Source organism: Acanthochromis polyacanthus, chromosome 2, assembly GCF_021347895.1.
Source record: "Acanthochromis polyacanthus isolate Apoly-LR-REF ecotype Palm Island chromosome 2, KAUST_Apoly_ChrSc, whole genome shotgun sequence".
Taxonomy (NCBI): domain Eukaryota; kingdom Metazoa; phylum Chordata; class Actinopteri; family Pomacentridae; genus Acanthochromis; species Acanthochromis polyacanthus.
This window is the reverse complement of record NC_067114.1, coordinates 33,062,993-33,084,718: the sequence shown is the minus strand read 5'-3', so window position 1 is coordinate 33,084,718 and position 21,726 is coordinate 33,062,993. Positions and strand designations below refer to the sequence as shown.

The window sequence follows — 21,726 nt, the reverse complement described above, 5'->3', positions numbered from 1 at the left end:
GGTTATTCCGGCGTTATTTGAAAAAGGTCTCAATGTATGTCACCGAACAAGAACATCATTGATTACAGATCAAGATGAATTTAATGTGTAACATGCGGTTCACAGGCGTCTTTCTGAAGCTCGTCAGAACCTTCTCTGACATGGAGCTAAAGTAAGCTTGACTGTTAGCCTGCCCCGGACCAGGCTTGTCGCGCTGGCTGAGTTACCATGGTTACCAAGCCAGGCTAGCCCTAAGCCTTGTTGGTGGAACAAAACTCTCACCAAAGTTAGCAAAGCTGACCGAAATAAGCCAGGCTTAGACCTAAGCCAGCTTCGTGGAATACCCCCCTGTTCTTTGTCTTAGACTGTTGCTGGGTCTGACATGAACAGGAATGTTATGTTTGGAGAAAATCCTCCTGAGTTTTTCAGATACTCCGGCTACGTATGGTAAACAACATTGTTCCTCCTGTTTTCTTCACTGTTTGTTGTGTTGTGTTTCTTAGATCTTTTTGTAGTGTAGTGTGTTGACAAAGGGCCAGTTGTGGTAGCCACAGTTCATCAGTGGTTTCCTAATGTGGGAATGCTTCCTCTCCTTTCCCTCTGTGTTGGACGGAACATTCTCAGCCTGGTGTTTTAGAGATCTGATGACCTCCAGTTTATGTTCTGGTGGGGATCAAACAGCAGATATTGGTCTGTCTGTGTCGGTTTCCTGTAGACTTCAATGTTGAGGCCTCCATTCTCCTCCACACATGCTTCGTATCTTCCTGAGTGAGAATCTTCACAGAGGCACTCAGAGACTAATATTTTCACCACAAGGCGTACTGTTTACAGATTCTAAACAAGTACATTTTTTGTCAAATTGAGCTATACTAATTAAGATGAACTGTGCCTGTGACAGTATCCATGTTTTACTCAAGTGTCATTGCTGATAAGTTGGCTATGGAATTTCCATGGAGACTGAGTCACTTTTGGAGCAGACTCAAATGGACATTTTCGGAACGCATGTTGGCTCTACAGCCATGGCCATACGTTTGGACACAAGTACCATGACGCTTGTGAATCTTAGAAAATACCACAAAATTGTCACTTACAATACAGTACACAACTCCTGAGAACTATATTAAGTTTCATATTTTAAAAAAACATCAAAAGAGTTTGGTGTCATTTTGTTATTCTTACCAAATTCGGTTGTGAAAGTACTGCATTTTTTTTGTTATTTTCTTCTAATATTATGTTTTGGGAACAAAGTTGTTCCAATTGTTGGAATTTATTGATAATATTATATCCCTTGTTGATTTGTTGACTAATTAAACTGGTGCTGTCAAAAAATATTAGTTATGTTCTGTAATAGACATCATAACAGACATAGTAAGTCATGCTGTGTCCAAACTTATGGCCATGGCTGTATTATACAGCCCTGGAGGCTGCCGGCAGACCTCGTCACAGGTAGACTTTCTGATCGCCTTGTTTTTCTCTGCAACCATAGTGACCTTGGTGTGACAGCACATGATTCCCTTCTGCTCTTGCTAAAGGTCCTAGTTGGAGTGGAACACCAGCATACAGCAGATTTCAAAAAGAGTGGAACAAGGCACTTCTTTTCCCAGATGACAGACTCACTGGAGACATAGGTGAATGACATAGAGAACCATGTAACATGGTCAGCCTGCAGGTGGGAAGCATGAAATGGTCTACCTCGTTAGTAGTTACAAAACTTTCAAAATAAGACTTAATGACACAATCTGTGCAAGTCCTGTGAAGAGCAGTATGTGTTCATGATAAAAGGCTATAAATTCTCACCTATAATTGTGTTTGTATCGACATTAAATCAAAGATGTCTCCTACCAAACTCTTCATAGTGCATTATTACAGCTTCATAGGCACATGGGCATCTTAAAGAGATATTGTTAATGATTTATGCTACACTTGAAAACACAATGACTGAGCAAAGCTAAGCACAAATCCAGTGCTATTTGTAGTCACACTGATGAAAAGTGAATTTTTGGCAGAACTGTTACATATTAAGCCAATGGGAAAATGAAAGTTGGTAAGAGATTTTTACTTGGGACTTTAAAGTATGCATCTGTTTCAAGAATGTGCAGAGAGGAAAAAGCTGAAAACAATCATGCACAGAGGTCACACATGATGTAGCTGTTGCTAACTAGCTTGCAGCTAATTCTTTTATACAGCCATGGCCATAAGTTTGGACACAGCATGACTTACTATGTCTGTTTTGATGTCTATTACAGAACATAACTAATATTTTTTGACAGCACCAGTTTAATTAGTCAACAAATCAACAAGGGATATAATATTATCAATAAATTCCAACAACACTTCCACCTGACGGAGTGGAAATATCGCTTCACTGCGGCAGTGTGACGATCTCCATCACATTAACTGGTGACAGTCTGTGGCCTCAGTCCGACAAAAACACCAAACGTTTTGAAAATTAAATGTCAAATGTGATTTGCTTTTGCTTTTTCATTTAGTCACAAAATGAGCAGTCTTGAAGAAGAAAATGAAATTGCATTTTGGAATATTGCTTTTTCATTTCATTTTCGAGTCAAATAGTGCAGCCATGTCTTTGAAATTAAAAAGCATTTCTGCTAATGCTTTTGCATTTTCGAATTTGACATTTCAAATTGAATTTTGTTACCTTTTTGCTGGTGAACATTTCGAAAATTAAATGTCAAATGTGATTTGCATTTGCTTTTTCATTTAGTCACAAAATGAGCAGTGTTGAAGAAGAAAATGAAATTGCATTTTGGAATATTGATTTTTAATTTCATTTTTGAGTCAAATAGTGCAGCCATGACTTTGAAATGCAAAAGCATTCCTGCTAATGCTTTTGCATTTTCGAATTTGACATTTCAAATTGAATTTTGTTACCTTTTTGCTGGTGAATGTTTTGAAAATGAAAAAGCATTTCTGAGTTTGCTTTTGCTTTTTCATTTAGTCACAGAATGAGCAGTGTTGAAGAAAAAAATGAAATTGCATTTTGGAATATTGCTTTTTAATTTCATTTTTGAGTCAAAAAGTGCAGCCATGACTTTGAAATGCAAAAGCATTTCTGCTAATGCTTTTGAATTTGGTTTTGAGTCACATTCGCTTCCATAAAATGACAGTTATTTGCTTCCATTCCTGAACAGAAAAATACGCTTTAGTGGTTGTATGTTATTCTTGATTAATTTCTGACAAAATTATCTATTGGATAAAGAAAAGCACTCATTTGAGATCAAAACATAAATCATGCACTCAACCATGCTAGAAGTACTATAAATCACAGAGCAATGTGGCTGGGTCAAGCAGAGCAACCTTGTAGAAGCGAAATGAGGTGTGGTTTATTTATTTTCTGTTTATATCATGTGTTTTTATCGTGTGATATCGCTATTCACACGAGAGCCTCTCTGAGGAGCAGCCCTCCCTATCTGGACGGCGCGCTGCGCTGCGCTGCGCTGCGCTGCGCTGCGCTGCGCTGCGCTGCGCTGCGCTGCGCTGCGCTGCGCTGCGCTGCGCTGCACTTGCAGTGTGCTTTGACTTTCGGCGCTTTGTTCCGTTACGCGGCGCGATCACGTTATGTGGAAATTCGGGGTTATCATGGACAGGTGTTCTCTATGTTTGAGTCTACCTCACTAGTAGATCTGACTAAGATTGTTTTTTCCTCTAGATCTGCCACATGACCGTTAGATCCATTACCAGCCTGGGTCATTAAGGAGCTATAGTCAACTCTGGGACCCTATTTTCTATCCATCCTGAACTCCTCACTTGCTATTGGAGTCTTCCCTGCTTGTTTCAAATCTGCAGTGGTTAAACCCTTATTAAAAAACCAGGTCTTGACCCAACTTCCTTGGTCAACTATAGACCGGTCTCAAACCTGGCGTTTCTGTCTAAGGTCTTTGAGAAAGTTGTCTCAAAGCAACTTGTGAAATTCTTGTCTCACAATAATTACTTTGAGCCACTACAGTCTGCATTTTGGTCCAATTGTCCAATAGATCTCAGTGTGTCCTACACAACAATGTATTCTCTGGCAAACTTATTATGTTTAAATTCAGACAAGACTGAGATGGTGATTGGTTCAGAAAGACTGAATCACCTGAACAATAAGGCTGTCTGGACCCTAGATGAAGGCATCATTCAAAGCAAGGACACTGTTAGAAATCTTGATATGACCTTTGATCAATCTCTTACATTTGTCTCCCATATACGAGAGGTGACAAAAGTAGCTTTCTTCCACCTTAGGAGGATTGCTAAGATTCGTTCTTTGTTGTCTTTTAAGGACGCAGAAGTTCTTATCCATTCATTGTGTTTTCAATACTGGATTACTGTAATGCTCTCCTGTCTGGCTTGCCTAAGAGGAGCTCTCATAGCCTTCCGATGGAGCAGAATGAGGCAGCCCACATTCTGACGGGAACAAAGCAATATGAGCATATTTTACCGGTGTTAGTTGCACTCCATTGGCTCCCAGTTCACTTTAGAGCTGATTTTAAGATATTAATTTTAACTTATAAAGCGGTAAATGCATTGGGCCATCATATTTAAAGGAGCTGCTTGTGCCCTATGAACTAGCAAGGTCCTTGCGCTCCCAGGGGACGGGTTTACTGACTGTCCCAAAAGTTAGAAAGAAGACAGTCGGTGCACAGGCTTTTTATTTCCGTGCACCATCCTTATGAAATGCTCTTCTCTCTGACATTCAGCAAGCTTGCTCAGTAGAAGTATTCAAAGCTAAGCTGAAGATCCACTTGTTCTCTGCTGTGTATGAATCCTAACTGTGAGGTTCTTGATATTCAGCCATTGTTTTTCTTAGCCATTGTTTTTATTTTCTTAGCCATTGTTTTTATATTCTCAAGCAATGTTTTTTAAAATTTCTTAGCCATGGTTTTTATCCGTTATCATTTTATTGTATTTTATTTGTTGCTTGCTCTGTGAAGCACTTTGATTTGAAAGTGCTATATAAATAAAGTTATTATTATTATTATTATTATTATTATTATTATTACTATTCTTCTTCTTATTAAACCACGGGTGGGCAATTAATTTTCATATGTGGTCACATGAGAAACTATGACGGTTGTTAAGGGCCGGACCAATACACTTAAAAGCTCTGCTCAATATATATCTCAATAAAAACAGTAAATGAAACAGCAGAATGATACAATGAAAATGTGGAACACAGAACACAACTATTTAATGATAGATTTTGTTTTTTCATTTAAACTATGTGTGGCGACGGGCGTGGGAGAGCTCAGCTGCAGGAGAGAGAGGTGTGGAGGGGTGCGTGGAGGCAGCGTCAAGGTAATTGACACAGGTGGTGGTAATCGGCTGACCTGATTATCTCCGCAGTAGCAGCCGGAGCGGAGGATAAAAAGTCGGGCGGACAGAAAAGAGGGGAGATGAGAGGAGCAGCGGAGAGACAGTGGAAGCTGCATGAACTGAGAGACAGCGGAGACTGCGTAGACTGAGAGACAGCAGAGGCAGCGGGAACTGAGAGGCAGCGGAGGCTGCGTACCGGACTGTGGCGAACATTAAGTAGTGGAGTAATAAACAATATTCCCTCGACAACCAGGGCGTGTGTGTGTATTGAGTGGACCCACGGACAGCGAACCTGTCACACTATGATTGCTGCCAATTGAATGTAGATATTTACTGTCATAAAGACATACTTAAAATGTGAAACTGATTTTCCAAGTGCTTAATTACTTTTCAGCAGTAACTTTTTTTTTTACAAACGAAGTAAGTAAGCCATCACTCAAAATTTATTCCACGACAATATGACCGTCAGCTGGCAGAGATTTGAAACTTGCCTTGTCATGTCTGTTGTCATTCATCATGAACACTATGAGGTAACTGCTACAACTTATCTGGACTAACAGCTGCTGGATGTACAGTAACATTGCAAACATCTTGTACCATTATAGTGTTGTCAGTTTTTTCTAAATTTACATTAAGATGACTGTAGCATAATGAAGCATAAAGAAAGACAACAGCTACCCACTACATTTACAGCAATGTTCAATATAACTCAATAAAAACAGCAAATTATAAAATACAATGATGTACAATGTACAATAATTCTACAATAATGTGGAACACAGAACACAATTACTTACGTATTCACAAAAACATTTTCAAAAATGTGCAAAACCAGCACATTAACTTTCCATGAAAAGCATTAAATGCATCCAGCTTTGTTTGTTTGCATGCCTCAGTTCTTTTCTTTAATTCGTTCAGTGAGAGAAATCTAGCCTGTTTTGGGCTTGAACAAGTGCACTGAAGTCAGGTTGAATATCTGTGCTTGATATGCGAAGAACAGCACCCAAATGATCGTCACTGTAAGGTACCCAGCCTAAGCCTTTGGAATTCCTGAGAGATGGCAAACCCAGATAAGGACTCTCTCCCCCTAGCCTAGCCATGCTACACCCATGTTTCTGACGGCACATGGGTCTAGGGAAGCTCGACAGGGAGGGAGGCGGGCTAAAAGGTTGTCTATCAAATCCCTCTGCAGCAATTGGGTAGGTATACAACCAATCAACGCAACGAATAGGCTGACGTAGTTCCGAGAGCACCGGCGGATTGTGGCTAAGTCCCGTTAGCTTCCCAACCAGCGGAGACACGGAGCCAACTGGTGTATTAAGGATTTGCCATATCCCGTCGGCATAAGTCCCAATACGTCTTTCTTCTCAATGAAACACTTCAGTGCCGTCCTTTGTTTATCTTTCAAGTTGAATTTTAGCTTCAAATCTTTAAGGGCTGTGGCCAAAGCCGAGTCAAAAGATAACTGTTTATTGTGTGCTGGTTGTTTCTGTCAGAATCGTGGCGCCTCTGCCGTCACTTCGTTACGCCCGCCTTCTGACTCTACACTTCATGGTGATTGGTCCGGCCAGTTTTAGGAGAATCCAGCCTCGAGCCTTATGGAGGGTAACTAGACCCACCCTGACAGAGAATTAAATTCGTTGCCATGGGTTGTCTAGCGCGGCTAGGCTACTCTCCCCCCAGTTCCTGGAGACATGGGGATAGGCATGTATTTCTTTGTGTGCTTTCATTCACAGGAAAAAGAAAGAGACCTTTCACTTGAGGATGGAACTCCTGTGAACATTTATACACCTGGAAGAACCTTTTTGAAAGACAGTGATTCTCACTTTATGCTATGAATGTTTTGTTTAACCAACTTTCAGGCTAAAACCTCCTTTTCACCCTCTCAGGAGACACATCTGCCTTCCACCAAAGATCAGATAACAGGTCATAAACTTTACGACCTGCTGGAGCACATGGGAGACTAGCACAGAGAGGCACCCTCTCTCTCTTTGACTGAAACAAAGAACATTTTCAAAATTATTATTTCTGAGATGTATTCTGTGTTTACAGGTTTACCCAAGCTATTGAAAGGACTTCCTCTGTAACATATCCGAATTTGACAATTCTACCCCTTACAGAAGTTCAGATATCAAAATGCCTGTTTAATTCAATTTCTTCCACAGTCTCACAGTATTCCATTATTATTCTCTGAATTTATTTTCTATTCAGGTCGAAAGGATGAATTCTTGTGTTATCTGTTGTCATATGTATGACTTGTTATCATATTTTCACTGTGACATATATTTTTAATTTCCAAAACATAAACATATAATTATGAATTAAATAATTCACATAATTTTACACATGTGTTAACCTGCACATTTAGGAACATGTGGTCACATCTACTTAAATGGATTATGGTGAAGGAATAGACAGATCGTGTTTTGCGTGTTTAATATCATATTTTAATCCACTCCTGATCACCTCCCCTCTCTGCTTCTCTGGACTCTTGGAACAAAGGGTTCTGTTGCTAGGCAGATTTCGCTTCCTCCGCCTATAGGCACGCCTCCTAGACCTCCGACCTTTAACCCTTTAAGCTTCAGTCAATTCCAGCCGTTTTCAGTACAAAAAAATCGCTAATATTCTATTTTTAAATAAAAAAAATTACGAAAAATACAGGGAATATTGGACGCACATCGCGAGGTGCATTTCCTTGAAAACGACCGATTCGGGGATTTTATACCGACTTCAGGACATGTTTTGGATAAAATAGTTTACTGGCTTGTGCTATCTGGATGTAAAAGGTTGGATTATGGCCGTTTTTTGTGGAATCTTTTTTTCTGTGTGTAATAATAAACCCGGAAATGTGAGCCGCGCTGTGTGCGTTGAAGCCGTGTATAGAGAACGGATGGATGAATATTCGTTTTTGTCAGACAAATGTGTTTTTCTCACCCGCTGTGGTAATCACATCTGAAAGTGGTTTATACCGGCGGATTCATGAGAATCTAAGCTTTCCATCGGCGTATAGTGTTTGTATAATCGAGTTTGCAGCCGTCGGACATTCTTGAAATTCCTATGCAAATTAGTAGGTGTACCGCCGGCGGTACACCTATGACGCACTGAAGCGTAAAGGGTTAAAAGGCTGGACAGCGCCCTGTCCGTTCTCTCTTCTTTCTTCACTCTGTCTCTCTGGGGAGCCTATGCTAGAGTCTCCCACTATATTCTTATCTAAAAGGCACGTCTCTATCTATCTTCCAAAGTTTTTGTTTCAAAGTTTGCTACCCATTTATCTTTTAATATTTTTGTAACTTAAGTAGACATTTTTGCTCACTTTTAAGCCGAACTTATTCTTTCATTCGGGATTTTTGACAGGGAACCAATTAAGAACCAGCATTTATTTATTTTTCTTAATTTTGGCGGCTCTTTCATCAAACATCCGTTTCTTCTACGTGGCTAAAGCCTGAGAGGCATATCCATGGAGGGACGCACAGACCTCTACAGGCTGGAAAATGGCATTCTGACTGCCTTTAGGTATCAGGATGAAATCCTTTGACCCATTGTCAGACCCTACATTGGTGCAGTGGTCCTGGATTCCTTCTGGTGCACAGCAATGCCCAGTCTTATGTGGTAAGAGAACTCATGCAGTTCCTGGAGGATGAAGGAACTGATACCATGAGCTGGCCCATAGATATATACAAACACTAGATGTCTCAAGATGGAGTTGGCGGTGGCGTCACTTGGCGGCCATCTTAGGACAGGGGACTGCGCTGGTGCACTGTACTGTAGTCAATGGTAAGGTGGATGATTTCCTCACTTTAACACTCATAACTCGCTCAATTCTTGATTGATTTACAAACGGTTTAGTTTATTACAAGCCTTATTAACGTGGCTATGATTCAGGCTCAATTCCGAAATCGCAGCTTTTCGTTTTGAAAAATGCGGCATAGTTGTGTGTCTTTTCTGCCTGGCTACTCACATTGAAGATGGTGTTACTCACAATCTGATTTTCAATTATTAGGTTTTCCTGAGACCAACGTTTTTTGAGAACCTAATCTTTAGGTGAAATTACATTCTTTGTGGTTGTGGTTGTATTTATTTGCTTGTTAAGAGACTTTGATTGAGACCTTAGACTTATTGTTTGTATACATCTATGCCTGGATTAGTTAGCCTGCAGCCGGAATGCATTGTGGGTAATGTAGGCACCAGGTTCATGAAAAGAAAAGACAACATCTCTGTTTGTTGTGCATTGATTTTGGTTGAGCTTTGTTTTTATCTGTGCATTAGAAAGCTGATAGTAATAAAGAAGTGCAATGCTAAATAATAAAATTACATTTACATCCATTTATGCTGAAAAAAGATGATATCTGTGTTCATTATTATATGAATTCAATGGTTTTAATTATTCTTATGTAAGCAGTAAAAGAAGTACATCTCTGACGTTTATAACAAACCAAGCTGTTCTAAAATCGGTTGAAAATTGAGCAATCTACAGTGATTTTAAAATCCATGCTCCATTGACTTTAATGTTATGAGTGATCGAGCAGCCCTGTCCCAAGATGGCCGCCATGTGGCGACGTCGCTCCCCATAGGCTGACAGCGCTCATGAGCCATCTAGTGTTTGTATATATCTATGAACTGGCCCCCATGCTCACCTGACCTGAATCCAATAGAACACCTTTGGAACATTATGTTTTGTTCCATCCGACACCATCAGGTTGCTCCTCAGACTGTCCAGGAGCTCAGCGATGCCCTGGTCCAGTTCTGGGAGGAGATACTCCAGGACACCATCTGTCGTCTCATTCAGAGCTTGTCCTGGCATCGTCAGTCATGCATACAAGCACATGGAGGCCATACAAACTACTGAATACCATTTTGAGTTGCTGTCAAGGAATTTCAGCAAGATGGACTAGCCTGCCACATCAGTTTTTCACTTTGATTTTGAGGAGAGGCTTCCATCGGGCCACTCTGCCATAAAGCCCCGACTGGTGGAGGGCTGCAGTGATAGTTGACTTTGTGGAACTTTCTCGTATCTCCCGACTGCATCTCTGGAGCTCAGCCACAGTGATCTTTGGGTTTTTCTTTACCTCTCTCACCAAGGCTCTTCTCCCACGATTGCTCAGTTTGGCTGGGCGGCCATGTCTAGGAAGAGTTGTGGTCGTCCCAAACTTCTTCCATTTGAGGATTATGGAGGCCACTGTGCTCTTAGGAACCTTGAGTGCTGCAGAAATTCTTTTGTAACCTTGGCCAGATCTGTGCCTTGCCACAATTCTGTCTCTGAGCTCCTTGGGCAGTTCCTTCCACCTCATGATTCTCATTTGCTCTGACATGCACTGTGAGCTGTAAGGTCTTATATAGACAGGTGCGTGCCTTTCCTAATCAAGTCCAATCAGTTTAATTAAACACAGCTGGACTCCAATAAAGAAGCAGAACCATCTTGAGGAGGATCAGAAGAAATGGACAGCATGTGAGTTAAATATGAATGTCGCTGCAAAGGGTCTGAATACTTCTGACCATGTGATATTTCAGTTTCAATAAATTTGCAAAAAATTCTACATTTCTGTTCTTTTCTGTCAAGATGGGGTGCTGAGTGTACATTAATGAGAAATAAAATGAACTTTTTTGATTTTGGCAAATGGCAGCAATGACACAGAGAGTGAAAAATTTCAAGGGGTCTGAATACTTTCCGTACCCACTGTGTATATGTATATATATATATGTGTGTGTGTGTGTGTGTGTGTGTGTATGTATATATATATATATATATATATATATATATATATATATATATACCTCACGGGGATTCGTGAAACTGTCACGTAAGTTTTAGTTTCGGTTTCGTGCGCACCAACACGATTTCGTCATGTTTTTCGTGCCGCTCACCACGAAATGTTTTTCGCTGTGGTAATCACATCCAAAAGTGGTTTATACCGGCGGATTCATGACGATCTAAGCTGTCCATCGGCATATACTGCTTGTGTGATCGCGTTTGCGGCCGCCGGCCGCCGGACATTCTTGAAATTCCTATGCAAATTGGTAAGTGTACCACCGCCTTATGGTTAGGTTATGGTTAGGTTATGGTTAGGGTTATGGTTAGGGTTATGTTTAGGGACGATGTCATGCAAAATATAGCGTTGGATTCGCCACGGTTTTACATTAAAAATATAATATACACATTCTTTTGAAATACGTTCTGAGTGGCACGAAAAGTCCCCCGTTTAAAATACATTGGTGCACATTTCGTGGTGAGCGGCACGAAAAACATGACGAAGTCGTGTTGGTGCACACGAAACCGAAACTAAAACTTACGTGACAGTTTCACGAATCCCGGTGAGATCGGGCTGATTGGCGTCAGCCTCAAAAAATCAATATCGGTCGGGCCCTAATTCTTATATGGTATGTAAAACTGACCACAGGGATAAGATGGACAAGCTATGTATACGGTCCAATAACAAGAAATTCCTAACTGTGTGTTCACTGTGCAAGTTGCAACATTTGGACATTTCTATTGAGAATCTGGACAAACTCTATTATTCTCCATATTACACACAATATAAGAAATTTCAGTTTTGAAGTTATAGCAGGGCTGCACAGTGGCTTGGTGGTTAGCACTTTCACCTTGCACCTAGAAGATCCCTGGTTTGCCTCCCGGCCTTCCCAGAATCTTTCTGCATGGAGTTTGCATGTTCTCCCTGTGCATGCATGAGTTTTTTCTGGGTACCTCAGCTTCCACCCACAGTCCAAAAAGATGCTGAGGTTAATTGGTAACTCTAAATTGTCCATAGGCGTGAATGTGAGTGTGATTGTTTGTCTGTATATGTAGACCCGTGATAGACTGCCAACTTGTCCAGGGTGTCCCCTGCCTTCACCCTAAGGCAGCTGGGGTAGACTCCAGCCCCCATGTGATCCTAATGAGGATTAAGCGTTGTATAGATAATGGATGGAAATTATCGCAATTTGACATGACACCTGCAATTAAGCCTCACCCCTGGTTTGTTACAATCAGAGTTACTTTGGTGAGAACAATGCTATTATTAATTAATTAATGGACGAATTTATGGAAACAAAACCAAAGTTGTTCCTGGAATTACTATTTTGCAGATGCATGCCTCTACCGAGCAATCGAGTTGCAGTTTGCATCCATGTCTTTCCAGACTTGACCACTGACCTACGGAATACATATCGATAAAATGCTTGCCATTCTGACTGCCTCATGAGTTTAGGTTAAGGGTAGGGTCACTTAAACTGATGGACATTGACCACACTTTTACCAGCAAATCTCCATAGCAACCTGGTGAAACACGTGTAAACCAACAGATGGGAGGTGCATAAGGTGGTTCACTGCCTCCACCTGAGCTTCTCTGACGGCATTTCCATCTATATCATAATCCTGCTAGTTCCTGTGAACAAAGACATGAAGCCCACACAGAAGACCATCACTGTGTAGCTCAGTGGAACCCAACTGTTTCTATGCTCCAGGACTGTTTTGAGTGCATCAACTGGCAGGTATTCAGTGAAGCGGCAACTGGTGATGGCACAGAGGATTTGGAGGAATATGTGCCATCTCTGTGTGGACACATCAGCAAATGCATTGATGATGTCATAGTCACCAGGAAATAACTGTCTGTCTCAAGCTAAATTGAGAGGTGTCTACTCTTCTGAAGGCCCAAGACTCAGCCTTCAGGTTTGGAGATGGAGTGGCACTCAGTGCAGCAAGGAGGGAACTGGAAGCTGGCATCAAAAGGGCAAAGGCTACATGGTTTTTCCACCAACAACCCCCGGAGCATGTGGAAGGGCACAAAGAGCATCATTGACTACAAAAGGAGGATTGCTACATGCCCTCAAGACCCATCTCTTTCTGGTGCCTTGAATAACTTGTATACCTTCTTTGAGTCATCAAACTCTTCCCACAGCACCAGGCTCACACTCCTACCAGGTGAGCTGCTCTTCACTGTCTCTGCTGCAGATGTAAGAGGACACTGTGGAGTATCAACCCCTGCAAAACAGCAGTTCCGGAAAACATCCAAGGACAAATTCTGAGAAACTGTGCTTAGGACCTCACAGGGGTGTTAGACATCTTCAATATCTCACTCACCCAAGCTGTGGTGCCCATTTGTCTCAAGACATTCACCACCATTACGGTGCCCAAAATCTCTGTGGCGTTGTATTGACCCCCATCAGTACGCTTATAGGAAAGAATCAATTTGTGTCTGACGCAGTGTCAGCTGTTGTGCACTCTGCTGTCACATACTTGGAAGAGCAGGGATTCCTGTGACGCTTCTTTTCTGGACTTTAGTTCTGCTTTTAATACTATCATAGACTTAAAGAGGAGAGGTCACACAAATAAGTAGAATTTATCTGAATAACTTCACAGTTTAAAAACTTGAATCAAAGGATCAATGAAACAAGAGGACAGCTGTTAGCAGTGGAGATCAATTCTGATGGGCATGGAGCAGACACAAGGATTTCTAAAAAAGGAATGTTGTGCCCACCTTGTTTCTCTCAAACAGTTCGCTCTGAATGGCCTTAAGGTCGGTGTCGAGCGCAGAGGCTGCCTGCCGGCGTTTCTTAGCCAATTGCTCCTCCAGGTCTTCAACCTGAGTCCTCAGTTTCTTGTTGTCCCTCTCCAGGGCTAGTTTCTCTGTCTCCAAACGCTCTCTACGCCCCCACTCAGCAGCATTCTCCACCTGCAGCCTCTCCATCTGATAGAAAGGCACAGAGCAACCAATGTATTTCAGATACTTTTGTCATCACTGGATGTAACAAAAAGGTTAGAGAATGGGTTGTGTTGGCTCAAAGACCTGCTCCAGTGGAGCTACTCAGTAAAAGTGCAACTACAGTACAGTTCCACACCTGCATTAACTGTAGTATAAAACTGTACATACAGGTCAACTCCAGGTGAAAATGTTTTAACTACACTGAGAAGTGATGTCACACTGAATGATCTTTGAAGGCCAAACATTGCTTCAGGGAATTCTAGCATTAATGTTATGATGGAATTCCGACCACAACCAAAGGTACAGGTCTGATTTGGTTTGGCCTTTTTTAGGAGTTCCACCGACTACTTGCTTTTTGACAAGCAGAAGCACTACCAACAGATGACATGATTTTAGCCAATATTCAGGGATTAACTCTAGTTTTTGATTAAAACATTGAGGCCTGTAACATATGTGGAGGTCTACCATCATTGCCTGGTGTTGTCACAACAGGAGACACATTATTGAGCCACAGATTTGCTACATTAAACAAAAGACAATCTGTAAAGCCACGCCCTCTATGTATATGGGAAGTGGTGGACCTTCACTGTGAAACATCCAGATGAAATAGAAGCAATACTAGCTCTCTCATTCACTGTATGTAAAGATGGATGATCCTCCATTTCATGATCGACAGGTTCGGCCATTATCATTTTGGCAGTCCTTGACTCCTTGACATATTTCACATGGATTTCTGTTCCCATTCTCTTATCTGCATGTTATTATTTTCAAAATGCCCTTCATTGATAAGTAACAACAACCTCTGTGCAACAAGCCTTGTGCTGAAAAGCTCAGGCTGTGCTGAAGATCTGGATCATGCAAGATTTATTTCCTATGAATTAACCATTTTAATGATAGTGCTTGCCTCCCTGCAAGCACTTCATGCTAATGTTGCACTAACACAGTTTCCCCATTACTATTTTGTAGGGACAATGTTGCTACATCCTAAGCTTGGGCTGTGATTAGTGTAAAGAAATACAAACAAGCCAAAGCGTCAGAATGATGATGAAGCGCAGTCGGACTATTCTCCAGAACTGACACAGTGCTGTGGAGATCTGGCTATGTGATAATAAGAACAACCTAACTCCAAGCTAATCTAAAGATGAGGTGAAGTGTGAGCGGAGCTGACACCATGAGCTGTCTTAGGTCCTGTCACTCAAAGTAGCAAAACCTAAAGTATTAATTACATTTCTTCATTTTTCAGCTCCAGATGTTGGTGTTTGGTTCCTCTGTACAGTTTATCTTAAAGATTTTTAAAAATATTTTCTGCACTTCATGTCAGTAAGACATTCAGTGAGTTAATTATAGTCAACTGTAGGGAGATAACAGGAAATTGTTCGAGATGGAGAATGATATGTAACAAAAATTCCTCTCGATCCTGAACTGGCTTATCTGTCAGAGTGACCTATAGATGAGTACATCTTGACAAACATGGAAAATAGAGCAGATTAGGTATCAGTGAGGACTGACAAACTGCTTAAAGGGGAGTCATCATGTTTTACACAAAGTGCCCTAAGGTGACTTATGTTGTAATCCTGCTATATAAATGAAACTGAATTGAACTGAATACTATAGGAGTTTTTATCAAAATAGAAAAAAACTTAAGTTGAAGCAGGTTTTGGGCTTCTGAGCAAAACAAAGAAAAAGATGGACGTATCTAGAGGTGATGTGAATAAATACAAAGTTTTAGTCTGTGCAAAGCTGAAGCTTGTAATGTAAAGTAGGAGAAATAAACACATTTTCTCTCATGTTCTGTGAACCTACAGGGAGCACAAAGCCTTTGGCATGGTTGTGGATACAGTTGCTGATAGCGCTAAAAAAACAACTACTTTTTTAATATTACAGAATAATGAGTTATGAGTTTGTTGGCTCATCCTGCAAAAGTTGTTACTATTTATGTTTTACAGTCAAGGCTCTTGCATTAAATGTATTATTGTGAAACATAAAGTGTTAATATCAGTGGAGTCACTTTTTTTTTTTTTTTTTACAGAAAGTAATTAGGATTTTCACCAGAAATTGATTAAAATTTCTTTCTGTTACTATGAGGCCACTACAAACTGGGAAAAACATTGAATAGACAGAGAGGAAATTTGAGGATATGCAAAGAAACTGAAAAGAAACGTTCAGCAGCCTGCTGAACGTCATGTTAGATTCAGATTGGAACTTTGGAAAGTATTCTCCATACAATGTAGACTGTGGACTGTCATCTCTAACATATTTCATGGATGTAACTGTAGTCAATATTATCAGGGTGAATGAATAAAGCAGGTAAAAACATTTTCAATCGTCATACTTGCAACTGAATTGTGTTTTAAGGGAAATTTCAAAACCAGTAATCCTGTCCTTTAATGAAAAGCTAGGAGGATGCTGAAAATGATAATATAGATCCCTCATATAAAGATAAACACATTTACCAGCGCCAGACTGTTACTCTGACGGAGTCAGCAACACATTGTCTTGAATAATTCTCAAACAAACAATGGCTGTATAGAAAGAGAGCTGTGGTTTCATTCATAAGAAACTGACATTTTGTCTATACCTGTACACCCTTCTTCCACCACTCCACACTGCTGTTCCTTCTTCCTCAGTGATGCTCTTAACTAAAAGTGCTTCCTACACCTTTTTCTCTGCTCTCCTGTCTCCTCACCTCAGCTCGAAGTTCAGCTAATTTCTTGTCCATACTAGTTCGAGCTCCCAGTTCATCCTCCAAATCTTCAGATATGCGGCCAAGTTCATCCTGGTGCATCTCCTTCAGCAGGTTCAGCTAAATGGTGTGAGAAGAGGAGCAGGGAGGACGGGGGACAGGGAGGATACAGGACACATTCAACATTTACAAAGAAATAAGTTATACTTTTATAGGGAAATTTTTAAAACCACAAAATTTGATCATTTAACATCTCAACAACAGCTACATTTAAAAGAGCTTGACATTTGGTGTTATCTATCACTTTGGAGGAAAAAAATATATAAATTTTTGTACCAAACCCTCCTGTGATCTGGAGATATCTGAAACAAGAAGTATGTAGAAAACAGTGACCCAATCTCTTTTCCCTTACCTCTTAATGTCTACTCATTCTTATCTGATCATTGCATGTCTGTCTGTGTCTCATCTGCCTACTATCAATCTTCAGCACTTCACTGTATCCTGCTTTCATCTGCTTCCTCTCTATCCTGTTTATCTTTATTACACCCGTCATCACCATCTACAAATTTCTCATATCTTCTGACCCACACACTCCTCCTTTGTTTCCCTTGGCCGGGCTTTATCAGACTGATTTTGTTACCCAGTGTGTCTTTCTACACACGTTTACTGCAGACTCCTGTTCCCAACCATTCTCCTCTCTGCAGGCTTGGACTGCCCCCAAGTGGTGCAACACTGTCAAAACGTTAGTCATGTTTCAGTGCAGCTTAGAGGGCTTATGCCTGAGCTCTACTCTTTGAAATTACTGCTTTATTGGTATAATGCTCAAAAAAACCTAACAGTGCATTGGGATATTAAGAAAATATGTGATGATCTTCTCTCTGTGCAAATGAAAGGCAGATATCAAAGACTACAACAAAAGAAAACAGAGAAAGAGAAAGAAGGGACACATTTATGATGTCCATGTATGGTATGTAAAAGATATGTATAATAAAGTATCACCAGACACAGATGCATTATACTACCCTGCATTCACTATAATATATTTTTGCATGCTAGTATACACTGTTGTATTCTGTTATCTCACAGACTAGACATGTCTGAACACTAACTTATACAATCATCTTGGGGGGGGACAGCTCCACTCTGTTTCCCCCTCTGTCCTTTCTCCGAGTGTCCCTGGTCCCAGAGCCAGATGCTTCTGATCTGTAATTGCTGTCCCATCAACTGACTTCGTCCCCATCATGTCCACCATGGGATGCTGCTGCTGACTTTCCTCCAACCCACTGCTTCCAGCTGCCCATTTTCACCAATCTACTCTGCATCGCCCTCATTATATTTGACATGCTCATCTACACACTGTTTGCATCTTACTATGAACTATATATCTATTTAATGCTAGAGCCTTACACCATAACAGTAAACTTATGAATCAGTTCCAATGTTGGCTTGTGCTTGAATGTGTCATTTGTTACTCTGATCATGCATGTATCCCAATGCGTGTTATGTGTCCTTGTTCTTCACCCCCCTCTTCTCTCATCCCTCTCCCACACACTCACCCCTTCTACCTCTTCTGTCCCTCTCGACCTGCTGGCTAACAGAAGATAGGTGACCCACATGAGCTGGGTTCTACTCAAGGTTTCCTCCCATTAAAAGGAAGTTTTTTCTTGCCACTGTCACCATAGGGCTGGCTCTGGGGATTCAGATATATGCAGGGACGGCTGGTATAAATGGGCTAACAGGGCTAAGCCCTCCCAGGCCAACACAAAAAAATGAGAAAATTATTTTTCAAATAACTTACAACAGATTGTTTTAAGTTTAGGTGAAAACAAAGGTAGCAACAGCACCAATCAGTCAAAAGAAAAACAGAATATCTCTAAATTGGCTTATTTTTTACAGCCCCAGCAGATGCAGTCTGCTTTCATTCATTTCGTTCTTGTAAGTGATTGACAAGTGTCATGTCCCGCCCCCGTGATTTACTGATCATTTGGGCTAACTTCAGGCAGCCCACAGGCCTTTGACGCAGAAAGAAAAGGTTAAGCTATGGCATTAGCATGAACGAGGTGGATTATTTGCTTTCATGTCCATTTTCCTCAATGTCTTTGGAGGAAAAGCTGGAAGTTAAGAGACTGGGATCACATCGGCCGTCGATGTGAGCTTCTTTTCAAATAAGGTAGGCCCATGATGATCTGTTAAAGGACTGTGACACCTTGTTTTTGCTGAGGACATCTGTTGTACTGAAGGCGTGTTTTGCACTACATGTCGCCAAACAGTTGTAATAAGAGGCTGTCTGGCTATCTGTGGGCAGTCGTTGCAGTTGGAAGATGTTTTGTAGTGGTGTGTGTGTGTGTGTGTGTGTGTGTGTGTGTGTGTGTGTGTGTGTGTGTGTGTGTGTGTGTGTGTGTGAGAGTGAGTGAGTGAGTGAGAGAGAGTGTTGATGTAGAGCACTGAAAAAGTATAGTGTACCTGTAATTGATGTAACTGTGTGTATCATAGGTGATGTTGCTTTTGCAGCTGTGTTAACCATTTAATCGGTATTATGCATTTGTTAGCCCATCCAACAAATTTCACCACCAGCCGCCACTGGATATATGGGTTCTGTAAAACGTCTTGAGATCATTGGAATTATAATTGGAACTATATAAATATAATTTAATTGAAAACTGAATTTCCTGAAGATCAGCAGTGGCCTCCCTTTTGTCTCTAGTACTTCAAATCTGGAGGTGACTGACATTTGCTTCAGTTAGCTTTTGTTTTCGGTCTCTTCCTTGGTGCATTTTGTAATTACCAGTCTCTGCAATGGAATCCTAGGCATACATGACCACTCTGTGAGAGCACTTTATGTCTCAAAGACCATCCAGCATCATGAAATGCTGTCATTCAGACTGTCTTAGTGAGTTCCCTACACTTCACCATTTTGAACAGCAGTGAGGAATTTCAAACTGAATTCACATTTGTACACCCACATTTGAGCCAGCACACCGGAGTTCTCTGAAAACTCAGATATCAATCAAGAATATCAAACAACCAGTAAAAATAATTTTTCTGTTTACTTACACAAGCAAATAACTGTCATTTGGCATCTCAATCAAAAAAAATTAATAAGAAAATTCACGGATAACAATAGTTATTTTAGCATGAAATGTCATTTTGATTAGAGAGTTTGCAGATATTGGAAGATTAACCATTACAGAAACAAAAGAAAAAAATATTTTGATAATCAGCAATAATTTTAATTTAAGGCAGCGGTGTATGGAGGTATTTCAGGTGCAAAATGTTTGAGCACCTGTAACATCGAATTTGTAGTTGTGTACATTGAATTTGTATGTGTACATTGAATTTGTATGTGTATCAGCAAATCTGATTTCCCACACTCTATGAGTTGTGTACTTGTACAATAATTTTTTGTATGTGTCGATTTTTTTTCTTCCCACAAATACAACACAAAAATACACATTCACAAATCGTAATTACAGGTGCACAAATCATATTTACAGGTGTACAAATCATATTTACAGGTGTACAAATCATATTTACAGGTGTACAAATCCTTCTCTACAAGTCACATATTTCAACACTGACACGCTCACATTTTGCACCTATTGTTGCAGGACACAAAGTGCAAAACATACTTGTGCACCTGTATTGTACGAAGTGAAGTTGAGGTGAGAATTTGAATATGTGCAAATCTGAATGTGAACTTGTGCAATAAGTATGTGAAATAATTTACCACGAAAATACACAAATTGCTACTTACAACCACTCGAATCCTCCCCACGAGTCACACATTCTCTGTTTTCTACAGGTGCAAATCCGAAATCTACAGGTGCAAATCCGAAATGTACAGGTGCAAATCAGAAATGTACAGGTGCAAATCCGAAATCTACAGGTGCAAATCAGAAATCGTACTTCCGGTCCCGCTGAGATATTTGGTGCAAAACTACAAAACGAGCCGATCTGTGTATAAATTCTATGCTCTGAGATTGACAGACTTTTCGGCCAGTCAGGGAGACGCTTTGCCCGCCCAGCCAGTCAGAGGTTTTTATTCCGTCTGAGGTCGCTTTATCGACTTCCGGGTGTGGAATTTCACGATGGAGAGAGTGTAGGGAGTTCTTGTTTTGGACGGCTGGTCTGCTCTAATCTCTATAATGCGCATTTCCCAATGACTCAAATAACTTATCCATTCCTCTTAGTATATTGAAATCAAAGCCTACACCAGTGGTTGGCGACTGGCGGCCCGCGGGCCAAAACTGGCCCGTCAGATGATTTTGAAAATTTGACTTGGCATGGAGCCAAGCCAGTCCGTCACCACAACACGAAACTCGCGTTGTCGGCTGCTGCCGGGCATTTCCGCGTTTGCGCTACTGGTCGGACACAGTTGTACCAGCCAGATTTCACTGAGCAACAGTGTGTGCAAAACATGTGTGTGTCTCAGGAGTCATTTTTAATACATCTGTGATCAGAGACGTGTGTCCCAAGCAGCGGCGATCAGCTGTAGAAGCTCCGCTGCTCGCGGTATCGCCAGCCCCCCGCTGTTGGCCCGCTGTTCGATTGTTTACAAACATCAACTTGCCGACCCCCTGGCCTACACTCCCTCCATCGTGAAATTCCACACCCGGAAGTCGGTAAAGCGACCTCGGATGGAATAAAAACCTCTGATTGGCTGGACGGGCAAAGCGTCTCCCTGACTGACCGAAAAGTCTGTCAATCTCAGAGCACAGAATTTATACACAGATCGGCTCGTTTTGTAGTTTTGCACCAAATATCTCAGCGGGACCGGAAGTACGATTTCTGATTTGCACCTGTACATTTCGGATTTGTACCTGTAGATTTCGGATTTGCACCTGTAGAAAACAGAGAATGTGTGACTCGTGGGGAGGATTCGAGTGGTTGTAAGTAGCAATTTGTGTATTTTCGTGGTAAATTATTTCACATACTTATTGCACAAGTTCACATTCAGATTTGCACATATTCAAATTCTCACCTCAACTTCACTTCGTACAATACAGGTGCACAAGTATGTTTTGCACTTTGTGTCCTGCAACAATAGGTGCAAAATGT

General features: G+C 41.0%; 1 protein-coding gene across 3 annotated transcripts in view; it reads right to left on the bottom strand.

Annotated features, from left to right (window-relative positions):
* The window catches only part of ccdc102a (coiled-coil domain containing 102A), a 138,029-nt gene that overhangs the window by 16,188 nt on the left and 100,115 nt on the right, over positions 1 to 21,726 (bottom strand). For all 3 annotated transcript variants that reach the window (XM_051942097.1, XM_051942103.1, XM_051942111.1), the window contains exons 6-7: positions 16,672 to 16,788; positions 13,761 to 13,970 (exon numbers count right to left, since the gene is read on the bottom strand). In XM_051942097.1, coding sequence (XP_051798057.1) covers positions 13,761 to 13,970; positions 16,672 to 16,788 — 327 coding nt within the window. The remainder of the gene's footprint in view (positions 1 to 13,760; positions 13,971 to 16,671; positions 16,789 to 21,726) is intronic.